At 46.8% G+C, this 24,583-nt stretch overlaps 2 protein-coding genes and 1 long non-coding RNA gene across 4 annotated transcripts; 1 reads left to right on the forward strand and 2 right to left on the reverse strand.

Moving 5' to 3' along the window:
* Nucleotides 1-5: 5 nt before the first annotated feature.
* LOC120284335 lies at nucleotides 6-14,268 on the reverse strand. The gene is made up of 3 exons (XR_005543529.1): nucleotides 14,061-14,268; nucleotides 13,675-13,725; nucleotides 6-161 (listed from the first exon to the last, which is right to left on the reverse strand). It is a non-coding gene; the product is annotated as an uncharacterized LOC120284335 (long non-coding RNA).
* Nucleotides 14,269-15,255: 987 nt separating this feature from the next.
* Nucleotides 15,256-20,155, reverse strand: LOC6730527 (DNA-directed RNA polymerase, mitochondrial). The gene is made up of 8 exons (XM_002077670.4): nucleotides 19,778-20,155; nucleotides 19,578-19,715; nucleotides 19,139-19,523; nucleotides 18,922-19,077; nucleotides 18,122-18,872; nucleotides 16,929-18,068; nucleotides 15,649-16,871; nucleotides 15,256-15,589 (listed from the first exon to the last, which is right to left on the reverse strand). The coding sequence occupies exons 1-8, from the start codon at nucleotides 19,962-19,964 to the stop codon at nucleotides 15,460-15,462; spliced, it is 4,110 nt and encodes a 1,369-aa protein (XP_002077706.2). The 5' UTR covers nucleotides 19,965-20,155; the 3' UTR covers nucleotides 15,256-15,459.
* Nucleotides 20,156-20,276: 121 nt separating this feature from the next.
* LOC6730528 lies at nucleotides 20,277-24,419 on the forward strand. Of its 2 annotated transcripts, XM_016179350.3 has the most exons (7): nucleotides 20,284-21,661; nucleotides 21,722-22,182; nucleotides 22,239-22,433; nucleotides 22,980-23,113; nucleotides 23,167-23,680; nucleotides 23,741-24,157; nucleotides 24,219-24,419. In XM_016179350.3, exons 1-7 carry the CDS (start codon nucleotides 20,467-20,469, stop codon nucleotides 24,354-24,356), a joined length of 3,054 nt encoding a protein of 1,017 aa, XP_016022982.1. In that variant the 5' UTR covers nucleotides 20,284-20,466; the 3' UTR covers nucleotides 24,357-24,419. The 2 variants fall into 2 exon arrangements, 1 of the variants encoding a protein (XP_016022982.1); XR_005543524.2 differs by lacking the exons at nucleotides 23,741-24,157; nucleotides 24,219-24,419 and having other exon boundaries at nucleotides 20,277-21,661; nucleotides 22,239-22,332; nucleotides 23,167-23,307.
* Nucleotides 24,420-24,583: the final 164 nt, after the last annotated feature.

Genomic DNA, 24,583 nt, shown 5'->3' on the forward strand with positions numbered 1-24,583 from the left:
CTTCGTCCTTTCCTTGGCGTCCTGGCGCTGTCGAGTGGCGTGGCTGCCTCGGTTGCTCCGCAACTCGCGTGTAATTACAGAACGGCAGGTCTTAGGGCAGTCTTACATTATTAAATGCTGTGTCTGCAAACACTTTTCCGACTTTTCCGACAAGGGGGCCACTGAAAGTTGGTAAGTGAAGGAGAAGAGTTAAGCCAAGTTGATTTCTTCAGCTCCGTAAGAGTCTTATTCTATTTGATGGCAGCGTGAGTTGATTGTTTTAGGTTCCCATAGTTCACTTCGCTATTAACTACATGTACTTGTAGAGATTGGCCCTAATGTGTTGAGATTTTAAGAGGATTTAGCTGGAGTTGCAAAAAAGTAGGCAACACTTAAGCCAATTCATTTCGAAAAACAATCCCCATACTTAGCTCAAACTAACACAAATTATAGCTATATTTTCCTGGTAATTTGAAAGGCATGTGCGGTATTTATAGGTGGCCTTAATGAGTTTCGCTCAGAGGAAACGCCAGTGGGTCATTAATTTCCCATTTCCATCATCACCAAAAAGATTGTTCATGAACACAGATTCGCGGGGTCTTGGTTACAACCAACTTCGATGATGGATATTCCGTGAACCATAAATTAGAATAATTAAATGCAACTTCGCTTTGCGCTTATGAAACCCTCGTAAAAAAATGTTGCTGGCCAAATATAATTAACGTTTGTCGGAGGGCCACGGAAATGGGAAACTTTTGGCCGAAATGTAATCGATACGGACTGTACTCCATCGAAATATGGTGGCTGCTGTAACTCAACTGGTGGCAGTGCGGCGGCGGAAACAGATTTCCAATGAGCGAGCAAGCAATTCTTCAATAATTCAATAAGGAACTGGGCGCGCATCCTTTTGCAGCAGGAGCAGCGAGGCAAAAGTTAACTGGAAGTAATTACGTAAATGGATTTTCTTCCCTTTTCATTTTCTGCTCAAATTTCCTGCACGTCGTCTCGAATAAAGTACGGCAATGGCAAACACTGTGCAGGGATCGAGGGATCGGGCCATAATGTTTATATAGCAATCGGCAGGACCAATCCCACACCCACACCCACCCCTTCAACCATGACAGGAAGTCGGCCAGGAAGGAAGCGAGCGAAGGCGCAGCGTTTAAGCCCGAATGCGAAACTCGACCGGCAGGCGACAAGGCGTTACAAGGATAACGATTTATATACAGATACGGTGGGCCCGCATGCCACGCACATACACACATTGTACATACTTCTCAGCCGTAAGCACTTGAAATTATTATTATAAAAGCCGCAGGACTGGCCCAACTTTCTTGCCAAGTTGGCGACGGGCGATGCCATCTTCTGATTGACTGACGGCCACAAAGGATGTGAGTGAAACTACAGCGAAGGACCAAATAATAGTATTAGACTTACGTGAGACTAATGCAAAAATTGTAGAATTTATTCATTTCACTTCGGATGAGTGAAGTTCATGCAATGCCACAAAAAAAGCATTTTGGCACTTTAAGCACGCTATGGTTGATATTTCGCTTGCATAAGCAATAATCCATGACATGAACATATATTTTCCTTTTTTCAGCATTCAAATCTGTCCCTTTCTTTGAGTTAAAAATGAATAATTGGCACATGGTCGTATTCTCATCTTTTTATTTAAATGAAGTTTAAACCACTGTAACCATGGCCACGTCTATGGTGTCTGTGTGCGTGTGCGATTGTGTGGGTGTCACAATTAAATTCACATCTACACTCGCACGAACGCATACAAGCGCAGAGTTTTCGGTTTCATTTTCGTGCCAGCTGTCGCAGCCGCAATTTCATTTCAGCGCTCGCAAGTATGCAACGAAATTTTTACACTTTTCCCACTTATCAAACGGCAGCAGGCAGGCTCCTTTGCGATGGTGTGTGTGTGTGAGGAGTTGGGCCATCTTGAATGGGGTTTCCCCCCGTCACGCATACATTTACATGCTAATGACAACCCCCGCTCCCCTCACCCAAACGAGTATCTGTGCGGAATTACAGTTTTAATTACAAAACTAAGCGTGAATGCATTTGATATCAAAGCAAAACAGAAGCGACTCGCAGCTCAAAAACTTTGAGTAGTTGAAAAATGAATGATGGGAAGGAAAGCGAAGATTCGCTTAGGAAAGGATAGTTTATATCAGCCAGATGGAACTTTCAGCTGGCGAAAAGTGAAAGCATTCGCGCAACTGGGTCAAAAGTGTTTGCATTAATGAGAATAAGAAGCACTTTGAGAAGCTGAGCTCATATGGGATATAGAAATCACACAAGTTCTTATGGAAGTTCAAGTAACTGCTCTTTGATAAAATTCAATAGAAATGAGAATTTCCAGGTAAGCGGAGAAAGCAATCGAATTTACTTACAAGTGATAGAAAAACATAAGTACATTTCCAGGAACTCTTGGGAAATCCAATTGTATTGATTGATCAGAGGAAAATTGAGTTTACAATTGTGTTTGCTTACACATCATTTCAAATCAACTTATTTTAATGGGAGAATGAAAAATTGCCCAACTATGAGCTGAAATATTTCCTGATTTAAACTGTTTACGTTCGTAATAAATCCCTGCATTGTAATCCTTTTATCCTCGCACATTCACCTCTGCAAATGGCAACATCCTCTTAATTCCTGAAGCTCATAAATTCTTGCCATATTCACAGAAATACCAATTGACCCACTTAGACCCTCCTGTCCATCCTATAAATCTCGCAGACAAACGGCTCGAAGTTCCTTCGCAATTTAAGACTTGTCAGCTCTCAGCAATTTCCCGTGAAGTAACTCCCCTTGGCAGTCTCCCACACAGAAATTTTCCTCTGAAAATAATTTACACTCATTTTTGGGTCAAGTTCAATTGCAGGCATTAATTATAAGGACTTGGCACTCTCCTGTTCGCCCTCGAGTTCAAGTGAATTCGCATCCAGGGGATGAGATCAAAGTGAGTGCAACGATGTCTTCATCATCCGCTGGAGATGGCAAAGGATGCATGGTAATGGATAACCAACTAAGTAGCGTTATTTATTTAAATATATTATACATATTTTGCAATGCAGCACTTGGCGCCAGAAAAGTGCGTGAATGTCGTGTGATTAAAAATAACAAACAGCGCATAATTCTATTTGTTTATAGAGTGCATGCTGCAGATGGGTTGGAAAAGGGGCAGTGGGGGGAGGGGGAGGACCCCTGGGGGCCGATGAATATAAATAGAAAATGCTCCAAAATGCGATGAGCAGATGTGCAGAGTACAGAGGCTGTCGGCCGTCGACTGTGGGTGGCAGAAAAAGTGGCGCAAGGACACTTGTTGTGGTCACCAGTGTGTCATCCACAGCCGCCCAAGAAATCGATCGTGGAGCACCAGAGGCTGCCACAACCCATGGCGCAGTATGGTAATGGTAGATGCAATAAAAATGAATAATTAGAGCGAATGAAAGGAGTGTAGGGAACTTATCACAATCTGCACATGTAATTAATTAGTTTTTACGCTCCGTAAAGCAGAGCCAGAGAATTCATTACGCCATTCACCTCTCTATTTTCCATTCTCCATTTGCAATTTGAATTTCATAAAGCAGGAGCAAAAACAACGGCGACCGAATTTCAGTCAAGTCCTTCAACTTGAACGATGTCGTTATACCCGGCCCACTTTCCCCACTTTCCCCATTTGAGCTACTTACAAGTCCAGCAACAAATAACGACGACAATGAGAACAAGACTCGAAGGCACTAAAGTGGATGAATGAGTGCACGGGGAGAAAAGGGGGTGCACTTCTACTTTTGAAGCCAATCATGTAACCACTGCTGCCAAATCTGCACAAATTCCATAAGGGAAGTGATAACAATAAACCGAATAAGTTGTGGAACTTGCCCAACTTTCGCCGAGTGTAATAAAAAAGTTGAATAAGCAAATAATGGGAATCAAAGAAGCAAAAGTAGCGGACAAAGGAATGCATATTCAAGCCAAGTTAAACACAAAATTCCAACTTATTTTATTATAATTCCGTCTCGATATTTTTTTGTGAAAATCCAAACATGGGGAGGTCAAGCAGATAGAGAGAAATACAAAGCATTTTCCCGATGTTTTCCCACCAATTTCCCCGCCAACGTCGATTTTAATTTTCCCATTTAGGCAGAACTTCGGTGCCTAATGATCGTGAATTTCCACCGAGAGGAAGCCATTCATCAGCAGGCGAAATCCACCGACCGACCGACCATCATTATAGGTAATTCCCCGATGCCGGAGCAGCAAAGAGCCAGCAATAATGCAAATACTTGGACTTTGGTCCGTGGAACCAGAGGGGTGGAAAACCCAGGGGGTGGCACCTGTGCCCCACACACTTTTCGAACAGCAACTACCGATAAGACTGGAAAATTTCCGCCACTGTGCTGTTATATGTTTTTCTCATCGGACAGCTCCAAGCCAAGCCCAAGTCCACTGGAGTCGAGAATAAACGACGACGACAACAGCGAAATTTTCCCAGCGCCAAGGCGAAAAAAAAAACAGATGAGCTAAAGAAAAGAGTCGGAACAAGAAATGGAAATTTGCATACAAAAACCCAAAAGTCGCGCGGAAGTTGTACGCGAATTTCGCATGGGCGCACCTAGACGCAGGGGGCGTGGCAGCGGCAGACCGCCGTTTTGGCCAAAAACCAAGAAGGAATGGAGGGCCAAAACTGATATAGAAAAACGTGAAAACCCATAAGGTGTAATGAGTGTGGAATGTCGTACATTTTCAAATTGCTTTCCTTGGTTTCGTTTTGTACCTTTTTTTTGGCATACGAGTTGGGGCCACTGGGAATGGGATTGGAGATTGGGAGTGGGAGTGGGAGCACCTTGTGGGAACTTCCGCTGAGAAGTTGAATTATGAGCCACGCACCGCTAAGCGCCGTCAAGTGGTATCCAAAAAAAAAGTCTGGTTGCCCCAGACAGTGAGCGAAATAAAGTGTGCTGTTAACTGAATGTCAAATCTATTGAGGCGATTAAAAGGCGCACACCCACGCCGAAATGCCCGAGTGAGCCCAAAACACACACAGATACATATACATATATAGATACAGATACATGTGTATAGATACAGATACAGTCGCCGGGGAGCGGCAGCTTAAGCGCCATTGAAAGCAATCAAAAATTGTGCAGAGCCACAAATATGTGGTGTGCCGACTACCAGATACCCTGGACTGGCAAATATTATTGGAATAATAGTGGATTACAGATACTTCAGTGCTTTAATAACTTATGTTCTTTAATAAGTTTATGATATATTTCAAGCATCAGACTCGACCAAAATACAGATACATTTCCATGCTTCCACGCTTTTCTGGCGTGCCACTGCCATTGATTGGGTCCATTGATCACTTTGTTGGCCCCCGAATGGATTGGCCTGCTCTTCCTCCCAGACCCCCGGGAATCACACGTCGTCGCAGCTTCAGTTTCAGAGCCATGGAATGCAAATTAATATTAATTAAACGCGCTGGCAGCTGAGTCGAAACTGTTTCAACCGCGCGGGGTATGTGCGTATCTATACATCTGGGTAACTGGGTATTTGGGTATTTGGGTATTTGGGCAGTGCCTGGATTATGTGCCTGATGTGGGTCCGATGTCTGGGTGCAAATGCGTGAAAACTCAGCTAAAACGCCGAAGATTAATGACCGGCCATGGGTGAGCTTACCCGTTAACAAATTCGCTGTAATGCTCATAAAATGAAATTTACGCTTGGCCGTTTAATCAAACATTTCAAACTGCTGGGCGGGTTTTGCACGAAATTAATCAAGTGGAAGCATAAACAGGATTCAGCATTACTTTGTTTATGTGCAAAAGATTAATTTCACACATATCATTTCACCCGAAGAAGCCTGGCTGCAATGATAGCCAATATTCCGCAAATGAACTGGATTGCCAATTGTTATTTTATTGACAATTTCCAGAGCAATGAGCGACTAATCTGCCCTCTGGGACCAAAGAGGTTCATTCATAAAGCGCCATTCCATTCTCATTATTATTATGACCAGATAAGCTGTGTAGCTAAATGCGAGCTATCTCTGAAATATGTGGCCAAAATACATTTTGGGCATTATAGTCGAGTGTCAATGGCAACAGATGAGCTAAATCTGGTGCGAGTGATTAGCGTTTCATGGCTGATAAGAGCGGAAAATATTTTTAGAATTTCCTGGAAAAACACACATCGCAAATGTCACCATATTTGCTGGCAAAAGTGGGTTTTTTTAGCTGCTCATTGTGTAAATTCGTACTATTTATACGCATGCTTAATTTTTGTTTTATCAGAAGAACTCTCTAACTAAACCATATTAGCATATTTTATGAAACAAATTCCATTTAATATTTTTTATGCCCTTTTTGCCAGCGACAGGTGTAATTAAAATTTATTTGGCATTTACAATATGCCTTTCGTTGCATTGTTTTTTTTTTTAAACAAGAGCCACATTATGCACATGATTCTTTCAAGGCATCGCTATTGTTTCGAAACACAATATTTATATTATTAAATAGTGGGTCGGAGGGGGGAAAACAACAATTGAAAATTCATGAACTGCGGTGGTTTTCATTTAAAACGAGTCAGTGGTTTTTCATTCGTTTAATAAACGGGAAAAGGGGAAACTCTGAAGCTCTGAAAGGCAAATAATTTCGTTTTGTTCGCAGCTTCGGCCACTGCAGGCGGGCATTTAATTCAATTTACACTTAATTTGTTTAAACCTTATTGAAAATTATTTATTCAAATGACACAGCGCCTTTGTGCGTTGGGGCCCATGAAATATTTATAGCGCTGCTGGGTGTCGCAGCATGCCCATGTTTTATTTATTTATAACATTTAAGTGTGACGAGCAGACGCACGCACTGTTTGCACTGTTCCAACCCCTCCCCCCTTCCCCACCCATGTAAATATATTATTATAATACCTACTTAACGAGCAGAGCAATGCCTATTTGCACAACAATAAAGTCAATTTAGTCGACTCCATCAACCTCTGGCTCTGTGTGCTGCTGAGATCCTATGTAGAAAAGACCCCGCATCACCAAACTTGTGTCTGTGTATGTACATGGCACCGCCTTGGATTCATACTCTTCCAAAGAAGAGTCCCACACCCTGGTCACTAAGGTGGAAACCTCACATTTCGGAGCTTCTCGTTTCCCATTCCCCTGCTGCGCCGGAAATTCAATCAATCTCCTCGTTTTTCTGTCCCTGTTTTTGGCTCCCCCTATTTATAGATGCATGATCCTGTCAATTTGTCTACGTGTCCTTGCGAGTGTCCTGCCCCTAAAACAACCTCTGACCGATTATGTGGCCGGTTGGTAAAACAGTTTGATTTCAATAGGAAAGGTATCAAAGGCATCAATGTATCTGTGGCACACAGCATTTCCTAGAGTATTTTCCACTTCGACTGGCTTTTCCCGCTTTTCCTCCTCCTTTCCCTCGCTGACTTCTCTTTTTTGCGAATTCATTTGCTGCGTGCGAATGAGAGCTCAATTCGCCTGATAAGACGATCCGAGCGACAGCGACAAGGGGTCTGGCGTATGTTAACGCTCGGACGGGCCCCGAGGTCATCCTCAGCTCATCTCCTTGGGGCTCAACGTCGAACCCTTAACCCATCTCAGCCGGAGCGGGCGAACTGCCGACGGCTCTGAATGCTGTGAATGTTACGCATACGCCACGTGGGACAATAATGTCGCAATGCCAAAAAATACGTAAACCCACTTCCTCGGCGATGCTGGCGCTTCTAATGGCTTTACTTGCCTGTTAGCGAGGATGTGCGAGCATTGTCAACTGGTTTCGCCTTGGGACTGATTATTGCCGTTTGACACATTCGGCTGACTGGAGGAGGAGCACATCCACAGCCACTACGTACGTCAGCGGTGTGCACATCTAGCTCGACTGGCACATTGAGCATACGCCCCGTGGACGCCCCCGCCGGCTGACTTATTGAGCAAACAGAGTGGCAGCCATGTGTCTGTGGCATAGGCAAACGAATGGCTGAGTGGAAAACGTGAAAAGTGGAAACAAACAAACAAACAGACGAGCAGAAGCACAAGTACAAGTCAAAGACACTCTACTGTCTTCTGTCATTGACCAGCAGTCTGGTCTACAGAACTTGCAGGCCGAGATTAAGATGTTCCAACTTCGACATTGTCAGCTCGCAAGCTCGATTCCAATGCCATCGATCTGCTTAATTCAATTAATGAGTCGCTTTCCTCGAGGAAATGCCCAAAGACTTGCAATGGCTAATTGGGTGAATCGTCGTGGGCCATAAAACAAACACACGAAGGCAAACTTTGCCGGTTAGACAATTGATCCAATGATTAGCGCACTCTGCTAAGTGACGGAACAACGTTGTAATTAATTATGTAATTATTCGACGGAGCAGTATATGGACACCAATTACAAGCAGTGGAATCGAAGTTCCCGGAATCCATTGGCAGCCTCATCGAATTTAATACGCGAGCGTATAAAGTTCTCAAAACTCAAATGGAGCGAAGACAACTTGAAGACCTGCTGGCTTCGCAATCATTTTCTCATCTTTCGCTGCTTTCCCTAACCCCTTTTCCGGATCACCCCCCTCCACGGAGGCCCAGCTGTTGCATGGCCGGTGGTTATAGATTGCCTCACAGCACATTACGTTTGATTATGAGTCTGTGTGCGCGTGTCGGCGCAACTACGCCTCGCAAATGCCACTGCCCTCTGCCTAGCATTTTCGCCCATTTCCCCGCTCATTTCCCGGCCATTTCCCACAAGCACTGCAAGTACAGGAAGGAAGCTTCAAGACGCGATTAAATCGGCAAATAAAACAGCAAGCGGACGGTGTGTGGGAGTGAGATGGAGCCGAGGAGATAGGTGACTGAGTAGGGAGCAAAAGCAGGGGGAAAATGCGGAAAACTCGGAGATGGAAAGCAGCAGTGCAACTGAGTAAACAGAAAAATGAAAAAGCAAGCTGGGCAAAATGAATTTTTGAACAAGTTAAGCTTCTACGTTCAGCGGAGCCTCGACCGTCTTAAAATGTTGAATTTTTTGGCAAGGAGCTCTGCTTTTCCGACGGACTTGACTTTCTGATTGAATAGATAAGTGAAGGACGGAAAAGCACTGAAAATTGATGGGCTTCTCTATTGAATAACACAATGCGAACCTGTTTGTGTGTGTGTGTTCGAAGCGAGGGAGAACAAATGAATAGACATGAATATAATGGATTCGAATCGAACGAAATGGAAAAATGCAACTAAGCTGATAACAAATTTGTTTACCCGCCGAGTTCAAGGCTGCCAACAAGTCGCTGGCTTTGAGGCAGGTGGGACGAAGGACTTGCCACATATCGAAATTTTTAATCAATTGAAGGAAATTCTACAACATTTGTAAACACACAACAAAAGCCGACGAACTGGCGAAGCAAAGTGTTAAATTCATTCATTTAACCCCTTCGATGCCACTTAATTTTGTATAGATTGATTCAGTGATAGTGTTTCACAACCAGCTTGTATTTCCCACCAAGCATTTATTTACCGGCTGGCAATTCAATTCATTGGCCCACAGCTCTTCCACTGATTAAGTTGTCGTCTAGACTTGGGCACTCGTAACACAAAACCGTTGACAAATTGAAAATCGAGCGGAAGGCAACAAAATGACAAGAAAAGAGTTCGTTATGCGGGCTTCACCTCTTGCCAACTTCCCCGAAAAATGTCTCAAATGCTGTGCGTTGTTGGCCGGGCCGAAAATGATGTGAACCAGCCTAATTGCGTTGATTCTCTAGTTTTTTGTCAATCTTTGAGGTGTGCGGAGTGGTGGATGGAGCAGATGGAGTCCCATGGTAATTATTGAGTGCCATGGCAACGACGAGTCGTCGGTGCAGGAGAATCGCATTAATTTCCCAACCCAACGTGGCCAATTACCGGTCAAATGCTATTAGCCACAGACCCGCAACTGGCCAATTACGAGGGCGAACCTAATCAAGGCCCGAAAAGAGCTGCCAAAATGTTCAGCTTGAACTGAAGCAAAGTTACGTGAACAGCGCTGCCCCTTTTGATTTTGGCCAAAATCATTTTTAAAGGCCAACGAGCAATTTAAGATCCAGCTCTCCGGCTCAGGAGGGGATTTTCTTGGCCATCTTGGCCATGTCATGCTCATTCCACCGCTGACAACATGGACAACTCTCTTTGGCTGTGGCTTCTGTTCTGTTTTCGGGTTGCTGTCGCTCTGCCGGTTTTATGGCAAGTCAAAAACCTATTAATGCCCAGCTCAGCAGCACGTTCAACTTGCCACAATTTCATTCCCTCTTTCATCGCTTTTTTCATACTCTTAAAAAAAAGTTGCTTGGCTCGGCGATTAAAGATTTTTATCGAAGGTGTATTTTTGTCGCACATGCATATTCATATTCAGATTCAGAATCAGATTCATATTCATATTCATGTGTGCCAACCTCCGGATGACCTTGGCCCGCCGAAGTCACTGGCCATGTCAGCTTGGCTGTAAGCATGTGTAAAGCCAATCGGCCATGGAGAAAAGTCGGAAAATGTGTTTAAATGCCAGATAACACCTTTTGCAAGGTGTGTTAATCAGCATGACAGTTTGAAAAGCTCAATCAGAAGTCAATAGAGTATTGAATTGAATCTGAAAGTAAGCTTATCATTTTGTATAACTAAATTTTCCAGATAGACTCAACTCAATTATTTGCGTAACAAGTGTATAGCATGTTCGCTTTGCTCGAATTTAATTCGTCTCTTTCCTGTTCTTTTATTTGTTTTCTACTAGTATTTCCGCCACTTGGCTTTGCTGTGGCTTTTGCATTAGCTTCTGCCTTCAAAGTATCTCATAGGTACGTATGTATATAGTACGTTCGTGCCCCCAATTGCCCCACCCTGCCAGTTCCCCCACCTCACAAACAATCCTCTATATCAGTGAAGAGAAAGAGAACCGTGTATTGAGCCGCCTTTGGCGCATTGTTTGACATGACTTTAATATTTCAGAAAACGATAAAAAGCGACGAGTTTTTTTGGTGGCAATATACATTTTGGCACTATTGTGTGTGGCACTTTTAATCGATACGAAATATCAGTACAACTGCATTCAGACCGATTGTTCGGCAGGTGGAATTTTGATTCTCGAACGGTTACAAATTGTATCTGGTATCTGGTAACTAGTATCTGTATCTGGTAGCCTGCGCAATCAATTTCAATTAGGGTAAGTGGGCCAGGGAGGGGTGGGGTGCGCATAATTAAGCTGCGTGTCATTATGCATTGCTGGCCAGGATCGCTTGGCTTAATTCAATCAGGAGTCCATTCCATGCTTCGGCTTGGAATGAACCACCCAGGATCATGACTGTTCCCGGCCAGCAGCGAAATAATCACCGGAAATCTCCGAACGGAAACGCTCGTAATAATGGCACCCAGACGAAATGGACGACAGCGCCGCATTTAGGCAAACAAAGTGAAGTGAAGCCACCTTGGCATTGGCCATGTCCCTTCGCCTTTGGGCCAAAGTGTTGTTGTGCATGCCAGCGGTACATTAATTCGCACTCATAAATAACACCAACGAAAGCGAAAGGAAGCCGGTCGCCTGGCTTTCCCAAAGTGGAAATCAATGCAGTCCAAAATGGAGCAGTTGGATAAGATGGGGAAACAAGAGTGGTCAGATTGTCTGATTTGGGTTTTTTCAGAGCTGGTCTAATTGCTCTCACGCCAGGCGACCAGATGACAAATGGCAGCAGTCGGAAAAGCAGGGAAACATAATGGGCATTATAAACGCATGTATAAAAACACGCAGGTAAGGATGATTTTCCCACTAAATGGGAAAATAAATGCATAAATAAATCAAGGGAACGTACTTCTATAGCTTCTCTACTTAAAGCACTTACTAACAATGTGCTTGAATATTTTCATATTTAATCTCAGTTTCCAATGTTTTCTCAATAGCCTTCCCCATAAATTACCACCAGTGTCGCCATATTTCTGTTAGTGCCTCCGGGCGGCCGAAAAGTGAGCTGCCAAAAAGCGTAATCTCTGCCTGCACTCGCACTTGACTTGATTTGACTCCCCCGCCCCTAATGGCCACAGCTCACGCGAGGAGTGGGTGGTTGGGAGTGGGTGGACTTCGAGTGGGATTGGGGCAGTGACTGGCGGTAAGCGGTGAGTGGTTAGGTTGACAGCCGGCTTGCAGCTGACTAGCTTCTTATCTGTTGCTGGATTTGCGAACCAGGAATCAGGCATCATCCTCTCCTGACATCGCTGGCTTGGAATGGATATTGTTGTAAATTAAATATGCAATAAGTTTCCCGTGCTGAGTCACAGCATAAATTCAGTTGTCCGGGAAGGCATTAAGAATGACTCAACCTTTTGGAGGCGCAGGGAAAGTGATATTGACAGCGCAGAAATTGGCAAAAATATTGCTCAATAGCGCGGATTAAAGTCATATATCCCTCGAAAATATTCGACCAACTATTTGGCCGGAATTTCAAGATGCTTGCGCTTGCGTCAGCATATGAAGGGAAAATACGCATCGCATTTATCTCACTGCTATCGGATTTTACCACTTCGGGTGCGGTAATTCTAGGGCCCACAAAGCAATAACTCTAGCCAAATAAAATAAAACTTAGCCCCACCAGTTGGCACCCCATATGCATCACCATCGCCGTCGCACGATGATTTAGGCACCTCATCCTCCGACGTCGTGCCGCACGCCACATGGCAGGCCAGGACAATAAATTTAAATGGCCATTTCCAGCGTGGCAAAACGGATAATAACCCATTTGATGTACGGACACACTTTTTCCATTAAGGCCAAAATACAAAGCGATGCTCGCTCACCGGCAAAATACGGCCCAAAGAGGCGTGGCGTAAAAGGGGGCGGAATTAAACGGGGCGGCGCTTGTGGCACTCACATATTACGCATACGCACGATTGGCCCATAAAAATCATTTCACTATTCATGGCGATTGTTAACTGTTTTTAATTGAAATCAAGCCATGTTTCCGCCCAGGAGTCCTTCTTGTGTTCCTTGCTAATGGATTTGCTCCCATATTACGTATACGCCCAGTGGAGCTTGAAACGAAAATGAAAACTAGTTGAGGAATTATAAACTTTAGATAACTATTTCCAAGTCCTTTTTAATTGAAACATTGTTTGGTATCGCTAACAAAGTCTGCAAGAGAGCTTTTTTCTTTTTGCAACTAATGTGCATGTTACGTATACGCCTCGTGTGCACATGTGTACTTATTTTCCAAGCTGCAGCTTGTTTCTGCCACTCACAAAAGGGTTAATTTCCATTTTAAATGTTTTCAATTGCCACCGTGTCGAGGCCTTATCAATTTTTTATCAAACGCGTTGCGATAATTTCGTCACTTGCTGCCAACTCATTTGCAACTCAATTTCAATTTCCCCCGCAAATTGAATCAAACTCGTCCACAGGCCGTCAATTATGACATTATCACGAGCAGACAACTAAGTTCCAACTTGCGAGTGCACCCAATTACAAAGTGGGTTTATCTATATATGCTACTGATGTGTTATTGGGAGCGTTCCTTGCAATTTGCATGCCCCTGCTCACATGGCCGTAATTGAATTAGTTTTAATGCGATATTCGGGCGATAAGGCGACACCCAGATAGCGTCTTTATTCGCTTATGAGTGGCCATTTATCAACTGCAACTCGCACGATTCACTTGCACTTACCCAAACAAAAGGCACCACAACAAGGCACGCGAAAACCCGAAAGATTTAGCGCTGGGAAAACAAGAAAACCAGAGAGTCGCATTAGCGGAAAACCACGGGGAGGAGCAGAAACTACGAGGAGGGAATACAAGTTCATCTGTGTTCACCAGATTACTTAAGAGAACAACTGCCTCGTATACATTTCATTGAATATTTAAAGCATTATTTTTTCTTTTCAGTGTATTTGTTTGGCGGCTGCTTAGTGTCTTTCAGCACACATTCACTTTGCTGAAATTAATTTGCACTGCACTCTGCGGTTGCCGCTCATCCCGATGGATTGCAATCCGATGGATTTCTGTGACATGCGGTGATAAAACGCTAATCAGCCGCCGCGCTGCTCCCGTTACCTGGGCGATCCACCTGTGCGGCGGAGCAGGTGCAGCAGATGCGAGCTGCGAGTGGCGAGAGTGCCGATGCAGATGCAGATGCCAGATGCGGAATTCCGTCGCTGTTGCCTCGGCAATCAGAAGTCGGGCAGCGGACTCGAATCGCAACGTTCTCGACGCGTCACATGAACTTTTCAGACTGAGCGGCAACTCGGAAGCGAGCGGCCAGCCGAGCCGAAAAAAACATACGAGAGCGGAGCGGCCAAAGAAAGGCGACGCCGACGCCAACGCCGCCGGTCGCCGGTGGCAGAGGCAGCAGCAGCGGCAGCAGCAGCAGAGATAGTACCAGTAGCCAAAGTGGGCGCATGTAAAAAGGGGGAGTGGACCCGAACAACGTGGGCGTGCTCCCATGAACATCCACTCGGAATCGGAATTGGATTCGCACTCGGACTCGGAATCCGAGTGAGTGAGTGAAAACGAAAGCGGAGCAAGGCGGTCGCCACTGGCCAAATCGGGATGAGGTCGAAAGTCGAAGGTTTGAAAACCACTTTCGATTTCTAAGTGAATATTATAGAGCTAACTTCTGAGTATGACCATATATATTTCAAAATCATTAGATAATGTTGAGTTATATTGTTCCAAATATAAATATTATTTAAACAAGCAAAATGATGCACTTTCCCAGAACATAAACTTTCATAAACAGCAGCACAAAGCGGTCGGAACCGCATAAATCGGGATGTGGCCATAAATCAATGGATACCATACCCTCCATGCCAAGCAATATGCCTAAAAATTAAAACCAATCAAATGTAATTGCCACAAGTTAATTGAAATTCAAAGGAAAAGAAACAAACACTTTCCGCACAAGAGTTAAAGGTACACTTAAATAAAATATTTATAAACACAGTGTGCCACAATATGGGTCTTCCACTCAAAAAATATTTAAACTTAAATAGCAATGAGCACAAGATAAACTCGCATACACAGAAAGCAGGTGGAATCCACGATGTGGTGGCCAAATTTAACTAAACAATCGCTTTGTGGCGCAGATCCACGCGTTCAAGTAGCAATGAAAAACCTTGAGGTAGCATACAAATAAAATTTAAATTAAATGGAAAACAAAATGGATCATTAAATGAAAGCAAAGGTTTTCCGTATATGCATTAGATGTGCCTACTTCCTCCAACTCAGCATAAAAATTGATGACAGCATGTCCTTTAAAAGCGTTTTTTAATCAATTTAATCAATTTATCGTTACAAAATCACATCTGGCGTCGATCCACTTGGCGCCTCGTGTAGCTTCTGTCTTCCTTCGTGTTTTTGGTATCGAAAGTCGAATTGTTCAACAAATTTAACTGGTATGCTAACTAAAACTAATGACTACGATTAAGCCTAGGCACTGCCGTTTAAGTCGCATCTAGCTGAAGAAGTACACTGAGTCGAGCACGTTGCGCAGGTCAAAGTCTCCCTTCTGGGGCAGCTGCTTCAGAGTGCGGTTGAGCTGGCGCTTGGACAGATCCTCCACGGAACCATCGTTGATGAAGTCGCTGGAGGGAATCAATGTGTGAATAGTTGATGCACTTAAGTCGGAAAAGGCATTACTCACCTGTCCTTAAAGCTGTAGGTGTGTCGCATGAACTCGGAGAGCTGCTCCAAAATGGGCTGCGAGTGCAAGGCCACAAACTGCTCCCGGCACATCCGGTTGAGCTCGGGCACGCTGTTGGCGTGCGTCCAGAAGCAGTCGTGCACCGAAACGAACGTGATGCCCTGCCGCTCGCAGTGCAGCGAGGTGAGCATCATGTGCGAGGAGTCCAGCGAGTGGATGAAGTTCGGCGGGAAGGCGTTCTTCTGTTTGAGGATGTTTGGCCGCTCGTACATGTCCATGGGCATGTTGGCGGAGACCTTGAAGCCGCTGCGAGGCGAGTGCTTCATCTCCTGGCGGTTGTAGGGCTGCACCACCGGCAGGCCGAGTGGCGTGACCCACTCCACGTTCTGGCTGCACACGCCGGAAATCAAGCGGGCGCACTCTGTGAACCAATCCTGAATTTCTCTCGTCGATGTGAACATTTCCCGCAGGCTTTCGAATGTCTTGGTGGTCAAGTATGTGGACGCAGGCCACACCCAGTCCTTGGGGAAGTCGTCGATGTCTTTTAGCTGGCGCGCTATCTGCAGTCTGGCTCCGTAGCGAGTCACTCCGTAGACCGTTGTCATCACTGTTTGCTTGATCACCTTGCGGCGAACGAATCCGGCCAGTGCTTCCGCCACATGCAGACCGTTCTGGGCATCCGCCTTCCTGCTCTTCTCCACCAAAGCGGCTACCGCACTGTAAACGTCCTGCGGAATGGCCGACGGTGCCAGGTTGACACTGCGAGCACCAGCTTCATCTCTGCCCAAGGCAGCGTAATGCTGCAATCCATTGCAGGAACCGTCTTGGTGAATGGGGAAGCGACTAAGATAGGCAGCGGGATCGGGACAGCGATGCACATTGGCTATTTCCATGCAGCACGCCAGCGTTTGCCATGGCTCATCCGATTTGGACCACCACATGCGCCCTGTGAGTGGATTGTCCGCAGAGTCCAGGATATCTGGCATGATCTCTTCCGCGTACAAAAGACGTTCCCTCACCGAGTCCCGCTTCTTCAGACCAGTCAGATTGATGCAGTGCAGCTTAAGCCAACTGAATCCATCGACTCCCAGAGGCTGCGCCTGATCGAAGATGAGCATCGAACGAGCCAGGTCCGAACCCAGGTGATTGAGATGCGGCGGCACGGGATAGACACGTCCACGGAAGTCCATGTTGTGTGGCAGCCAGAAGACCTTATCACGGTACTAAAAACGAATGCAGTTTTAATGGAAGTTCATAAAAGATTCCCAAGGACAACTTACATGCTGTGCCAGCGACAACCTATAGAGAGCATCGCACCACAAGCTGTACATCTCGGCCTGCTTTCTTCGATGTCCGAGCTTGTCCCGGAATTGCTTAGCTCGATCCGCACTGGAGGTGGCATTGCCTTCCGCGTCCTTAGCTGGCAACGTGGGAAGCGGCGGCAGGGAACTGGGCGGCTGAGGAACGTCCAATTTCGCATCGCCTCCGTTCTGGAACACCTTTATAATCACATCCAACAACTGGGTGTTCACCCGCCAAGGCACACTGGCCAACTGATTCAGAGAATCTAGGGCGGGATAAAGCTGCTGCGGGTTGGAAGCCATAATGCGGTCCCACTGCTGGATGGCTTGGTGAGGCAGGCGAATGAGCTCCGACTTGTTCAGCAGGTAGCCACCATTGTGGGGAGTGCTCCACGGCTGCGGGGGACACAGCATGGGCACCAGGTTGGAGTCGAACGTAAGCGTCTGTTGGCGGGACGCTCGGAATAATCTCGAGAGCACCGGATGCGGCTTGACTTCCTCTTTAACAAAGCGTCCTTGATTCCGGAACAGAGTGTAAAAGGCGGGCAACAGATTTTGTGGCTGAGCGGCCGCTTTGCTTTTGCTCTTCTGCCTCATTATATGGGCGTCGATCTTGATGTCCCGCATCAGAATGTTGTACAAAAATCGACCCACGCCGGTCAGGACATTAGACGGCCACGGCACCTCCGGCAGATCCATGCTGGGTCCACTCTCCCGCTGCTCGTGCACGAGACGCTGCCAAGCCTGGCGCGTGTTATCCTGCGACATTCCGCTGTCCCACAGCTCACAATACGAGCTGTATATCTCACCGATCTTCTCCAGTGTGCCGTTGTGTTTCTTCTGCTCAATTTGGTATCGTTGCTGCACCTTTTGCCCGAGCTCCTTGTACAGCTGACCCACTGTTGGACTGAAGGTCTCTGAGCCCTCAGCCAGCTTGTAGAGCTCCTTAATCAGGATGTCCGCAAAGTGCGAGGCGTCGAGGGTCTTTAGATACGTGTAGTAGTTCATGAAGCCGTGTGGCTTGAAGCGCACTTGTGCACGCAGCGTGTTGAGATCGCGCACAATGGCTGCCAAAATTTGTTTGCGCCACGTGTCCTCCAGTTCCCTCAGACGTTCGCGCTGCAAGTAGTCATGTTTAGATATAAGAATAGTAAATTTAGGTTCTAGCATACGCATTTCTCGGAGTTGGCGAACTCCTTGGATTTCTCGATGGACTTGATGGTAATGCTGCCGTCCAACTCAATTCTCAGTTGCTCCCGAGCTAGCTGTTCCAATTGAGCCGTGGTATAGCCTCGCTTGGAGTTCATTATGGCGTAGTCAGCTTTTCCCGGTTCTTCCTTAGCTCCAACAGGTAGTATGTGCTCGTTGAGGTGATCCAGCAGTTCGTTGTCGTATCCGAGTTGCGGTGGCACATAGACCGGCTTAAAGTCCGGTCGAAGCCGTCTTATCGCATCCAAAGCAATGTCCCGCTGGTCAGCTACAAACTTTGACTTGTCCATAATTTGATTCAAACTGAATCCTTTCTTTTCAGCTTGGGAAACGTATTCGGATATGAATTGGTGGTTCTTCTCGTCCGGTTCCAGGCGACCCAAGCACTCGAAGATGGCTGCGTACGTTTGCTCGTTGAACGACAGTCCGTCCTCTTCGATGAGCTTGAACACCTCCTGGGATCGATCGAAGGATCCCTTGCCCGCATAGCCGTGCAGAAGGATGTTGTACAGGTCGATGGTGATGAGGCCTTCGGACATGTGCGGCAAAGAACTCTTCCTCACCTTGCCGCGATAGGCAATGATGGTGGACAGGGCGCGATTCAGCATGTTGGCCGAGACACACACATTAAGATATGTGATCAGGTTCATGTGCAGTGCCCGCTGCTTGGCCAGACGCTCTTGCTCCTCGTTCACGTGAACCTTTGACTTGAAACTAAAAGGATTTGGTTAAGGAATGTTATTATTTCGATTAAACTGCTCACCGTTTCTTCGACTTGGTTGTGACTGCACTGGAGTTGGGCACGGCCACAGCAGTTGCTGAACGTTTGCTCTTGTCTAGGGGACTGATGTACGGCTCAATGGCCTCGAACGGATCCAGCGTTTCGTGTTCTTCAGGAAGCATTTTTGTGGTGCTCAGACTAGAAGATGACAGCACATGCTTTAGACAGTTACATATAGCTAAGTATTTGATGTTGTTACCCAAAATCCGCTTCGTGCTGATCATTTTCCATGCTCTCGATGATGTCCCGAAAGTTTTGGAAGCTTTTAAGGATGTTTTGCACCTCCTCGGGATTCGCTATCACCTGTTTGGTGTACTCATCCTTGCCAAAGAAGAGCATAGGCCGATCGTCGTATATGCCAGACTCTAGAATTGATCCATCCAAAGCCTCCATATCGATTTTCTGATACTCCACAGGCTGACGCTGCGCCAGGTCGAGTACGCCTTTGGTTTTCTTATCCTTGCGATCTTCGCGGGCGCGTCTCTCGAGGATTTGCTGCTGAGCCTTATGTATGAAGTCGGCCAGCTTCTTGGACTTCAGCCGCTTCACCCGCGACCTTCGCTCGCTGATGGCTTGTTCGGTGACTGCAAGGGATGGGGTTATACCGGGTCGAACTGCCAGGACGAGGAGGCACTTACCCTCGAGGAGCTCCACGTATTTGGCGTAGCGCGGCTTGCGCAATCGCTTCTTTTTCACCTGGGCCGCTGCATCTGTTTGTGTGGGTGTTGTTGTTTGTGTGCGAGTGGTTGTCGTCATTGTTGTTGCTGTAATTGCCCCTGCAATGGAAAAGCACATGTTGCATGAGATCCATACCACTCCACCTAATATCGTTACTCACCTGGCGGCATTTGGCGGTAGAGCATTTGATAATACTGCTGATAGTGCACGAAATTTGAAGGCGCAATTCCGCAGCCGCAGCACACTGTTGTTGTTGTAGCTGCTGTTGTTGTTGGGTGAGCAGTGGGTGGCACTCGCAGTGCTTTTTGCACGGCCGCCGCCCGATTTGCACTCAGCAAGCGATACATTCCGATGAACTGCAGCTAGAGGCACACGTTCCACGCAAGCGACGGCAAATTAACGCAGATTTTGGTAGTTTTCACACAGCATTTGTTGCATAATTACACACCGATTCCGAGCAATTGGTTGTTTATTCCCGCACTTCACGTGTGGCGGCGCAAGCAGTTGGCAGCACTGCTTGCTGGGCAGAACAGCTGACTGCGATGCCAGGGCTGGCGAGAGAAAAATACTGCATAACATACTGCAAATTACAAAAGTATTCATTTATTTGCCAGTTACTACAAAAGTTCGAATTTACTTATACTTGTATGGCTACTCTTGTATGGCAAATCTAAATAACAGCGAACAAAAAGTCAAATTTCATGTAGGACAAACCCTTTCAACCTTTTAAAGCATTGCGAAAGAGTTAGCGATTTTGGTATTTTTCTGGTATTCATTTTCCGACTAGCTGTACCGTTGTCAACGACTTTTCCGTTAAAAGTAAACACAATTCAAAAGTTCGAAGCGAAAATGCCGCCCAAGAAGGCAAAGAAGGGGGCGGGGCCGAAGAAGGACGACGATCTGGAAAACCGCCCACAGCCGCCGAATGTGTTCCTGTACATCCAGCTGGCGGACATCGTCAACGTGCCCGAGTCGCAGCATCCGCTGGAGATTCACATCAGCCAGGGCGACAGTTTGCTGGTCAAGTGCGATGAACACTACAACACCGATGGCATCATAGTGCAGGAGGAGTTCCACTCGAAGCCCACGTTCACGCTGATTTTCCAGCAGGACAATGTGGACCGGATCAACCATGCCGCCGACAATCCCCTCCTCGTCCAGCTGTATATGCGCGTCTTCCCGCCGAGAAGGATTGTCCAAGTGGAGTACGAGATGCTTGAAGAGGAGCAGGAGGGGGACCTGGAGGCGGATTCCGACTCGGATGTGACTATGTCGACGACTATAGCGACGACAATGCTGGACGATGACGCGTTCGAGGCCAGGGAGACGGACAAGCTGGTGCTCCTTTGCGTGGGCTATCTGGACGTGATCAAGTTGTTCGGCCACCGGCGCAGCATGATCTGCGAGGAGCTCTACCTCTATCCCATGCCGGATGTGCCCAACGAGATGCGCTCTACCATCCACACGGAGTGGCACCTCTACACCCTGCTGCCCATTGCCAAGAAGCTGACCTTTACCAACATGGCGTTCGTGACCTTTGAGAGCATCTACTGCCTAAAGGACGAGTACGTTCTGGACCTGGAGACCCTGTGGGTGCGAGTGAGCTTCCGTTCCCGGCTGCCTGGCGACCGAAACGAAGCCCTCATTCCGCTCTGCGAGTTCGGGAACCTGGAGCGGAAGGTCATATGCATGCAGGACAACCACCACGTGTTCGAGTCCTTCCGGCGCAGCGTGAGGCCCTGGAATGTGACCGGGCTGAAGTCCGCCATGGAGGTCCAAAGGCACCGACTCTTCTCGGAGCTCTTCTACTCCGAGAACATGACGCCGGACTTCGAGGAGATCGACCCGGCCCTGGACGAGGCTCTCGTCTGCAACTCCTTCCACCGGTTCATCCTGACTCAGAGTATGGCCGATATCCTCTCGTTCGCCATAACCTGCCAGCAGTATGTCCTCGCCGTGGAGGTGTTCCAAACGTTCGGGGGCGCCAAGCCGCAGAAGGTTTTCCAAGGAGTCATGGACCCGTCCATCATGGTTTATCCTGGGGGTGAATATACCACTATCTGGAGAATCCGGTTCTATATCATTTTACCTTTATTCTGAGCAGTGCAGAACATGAGATTCGCTGTCCAGCTGGACTACCTCGGAAAACTTAAGCCCAAGAAAGTAATGAGCACGTTCAATTTGAAGGCTATGGAGCGTGCGAAAACCCTTCCCACATTTGCCATCATCAAACTGTGCCTCCTGGCCCCGATTGGAGAGATCTACAAGGAGCTGAAGGTGTTCCGGGAAAGCTTCATCCGACAGAACCGGCTGCTCTTCTGCGATCGTCCTTACGGTGCCATCAATGTGGTGTCCCTGGCCGAAATCCAAATGGAGTGCTACGCTCGCTTCGACAAGTTCATCCGCGACTGCATATCCTTCATCATCGACAAGAAGGTGATGAAGCTGGAGGACAAGAAGCAGCACTTTTGCTGTGCTGTGCAAAACTTGACCAACATCCTCATGAAGGTGGTGGGTAGTGTCTACAATACCAGGACGCCCACGAATACGAGCGTGGACTTTGCGGTGCGTAGTCCTCTGGAATATCGAATGTTATGTTTCGTTGCTTCTCCCATCCCCAGAATCTCTGTGCATTTGCCTACAACGAGTTGGAGCCCAGGGTCCACACAGTGGTGGAGCAGATCGAGAACGAGGGCTTCGATAGCTACACGATCAGTAAGCAGGTCCAGAATGAGCGAATCATCGACTACTTGAACACCATCAAGCTGCTCCTCATGGTGAATGATGAAAACCATGCTCACCTGTTGATGGAGAAGGTCAGTTGATTGATTCATTCGTTGGCTGTCGCTGGAAAAGTGAATCATTGATGGGTTTTGGGTGCTTGTAATCCCCAATCCCGTCATTAAGAACTTTCTTTATAAATTCGTAAGCTTAGTAATGAAGTTCTAGCTACTTAACTATATTCTTGCCATAAAACAAATGACCATCGACAGTTGCTTAAATTGCTTTAAAATTATTGAATTAGCATTGATCTGAGTCATGTAAGATTAAATTAACAACAGATTTCAAATTCCGATTAACTTTCGATATGATATAACCGGAAATGAAAAAGCTTCAGCAAAACCTGTAAGTGATTCACATAAATTGTACGCTAATATGATTAGATTGTGTATAATGAATAACGGTAGTGTATCAGTTATGAATGAACAAAATTCGGAAGTAAACAATTAATCATTATTTATCAATCATTATCAATCATTGCAATATGTTTAAAAGTAATTCAATGAGTGTGGAAAAACCCTGATGATGGAATATTTTGGCAGTTCTGTTGCCAATTTCCTTTAACTACTTTCCATTCACAGGCCATCACGGAGTATCCAAGTAACGAGCGCTTCTTGTTCTACATGGTAATCGCGTACATGGAACGCGGCGAGCTGGAGAAGGCGAAAGTGTACTTCGAAAAGAATCACCTGGCGGACACCCACGACTACTTCGCGTAAGCCTCTTGATATTCCACAAAATGAAGTGAATAGCGATATGATATCACAGGGGCTGGATTAAGCTGTACATCAACTATGTGGACACGCGAAACAACCCGGATACCGCGCCCGACTGCACGGAGTGCCTCCTGAAGAGCATCACCAACTACGCCGAGCGGTATCCCCGCCAGCAGGACGCCTGGATCCTGCTCTACTGCTACTACAAGCGCTTCAACTACGAGCCGGGCTGCGCCTTCGCCCTCTGGAGATTCGGAGATCAGCATGGACACTGCCGGCTCAGCTCCTCCTCCAATGCACCGCACAGCCTGTGGGGACTGTATGTGAACCTAAACATCACCATTCCAACGAGTCGGGGCACCATGTTCCTGGAGGTCTTTAGGACCTTCGCGCGGCTGGGCCTCTATGAGTTCGCCCAGGTGGTCATCGCCGCCGTGTTGCATCTGGCCAGCGATGCGGATAGGTATATGCTGCAGACCCAGCTGGACATGATGCTCAACCAACTGGACGAGGACTTTGTACCCCAGAGCTTTGAGTTTGAGGAGGGCGAGGAAGGTGACTATTCGGTGGGTTGCTCACACTCCATTGGAGGATCTTTGATTTGAGTCCGATTCACTCCTTTGCAGGCCGCCATGAATGCCCAGATCAACGGCAATGTGGAGTTCCAGCGCGGGAACCTGGAGGAGGCGGCCTTGTACTACGAGAGCGCCCTGACCCTGCCGCCTCCCGAGGTGAACGACCGCGACTTCTTCGAGGTTAGCAGACTGCGCCTGGGCTACATATCCTACGAGCTGGGCAACTACAACAAGTGCATCGAAGCATTATCCTTTCCATTCGCTGGTCAACTACTCTCCATTGTGGCCAACTATATGATAGGCAAGTCCTACTACAAACTGGACCTCTTGGACCAGGCTCTTGAGGCCTTCGCCAACGCCACCCACATGGACACTCATGTGCCCAACGTTTGGGGTTTCCTGGCGCTGATTAACCTGAGGCTGGGCGAGAACTACAAGGCCATCGAGTGCTGGAAGTATGCCAAAATAGTAAGTTGAGCTGTTCCTTTGCAGCTCCTATATGTCATCGTTACTAATAATCCTGCCGCAGGAGCCCAACTATCCCATTGACGACATGATGATCTATGAGGAACTGGACGCCATCGACTATGACTCCGTTGACCTGTACATAGATGCACCCAGTCAAATGGTGGACGACATCTTCAGGGACTCGCAATCGGACTCATAACTTGTATATTTTGTGTGAACCCATAAAGACCAACATTCTGGCTGCTCTGATAAAATGGCTGTGTTCATAATGGCTTCATCTGGGCCTGCATCCAAATGGGGTGAACGGATGGGGGTTTGCGGTGGGCTACTTTTTCCACGAGGCTCATTTGTTGCTGTTTAGCTGGCGTGACTTGTTGACACAAGGTAATGAGACGGGGCAGCAGCAAATTGCTTGCATAAGACAGT

The sequence above is a fragment of the Drosophila simulans genome, chromosome 2L (assembly GCF_016746395.2).
Source record: "Drosophila simulans strain w501 chromosome 2L, Prin_Dsim_3.1, whole genome shotgun sequence".
Classification (NCBI taxonomy): domain Eukaryota; kingdom Metazoa; phylum Arthropoda; class Insecta; order Diptera; family Drosophilidae; genus Drosophila; species Drosophila simulans.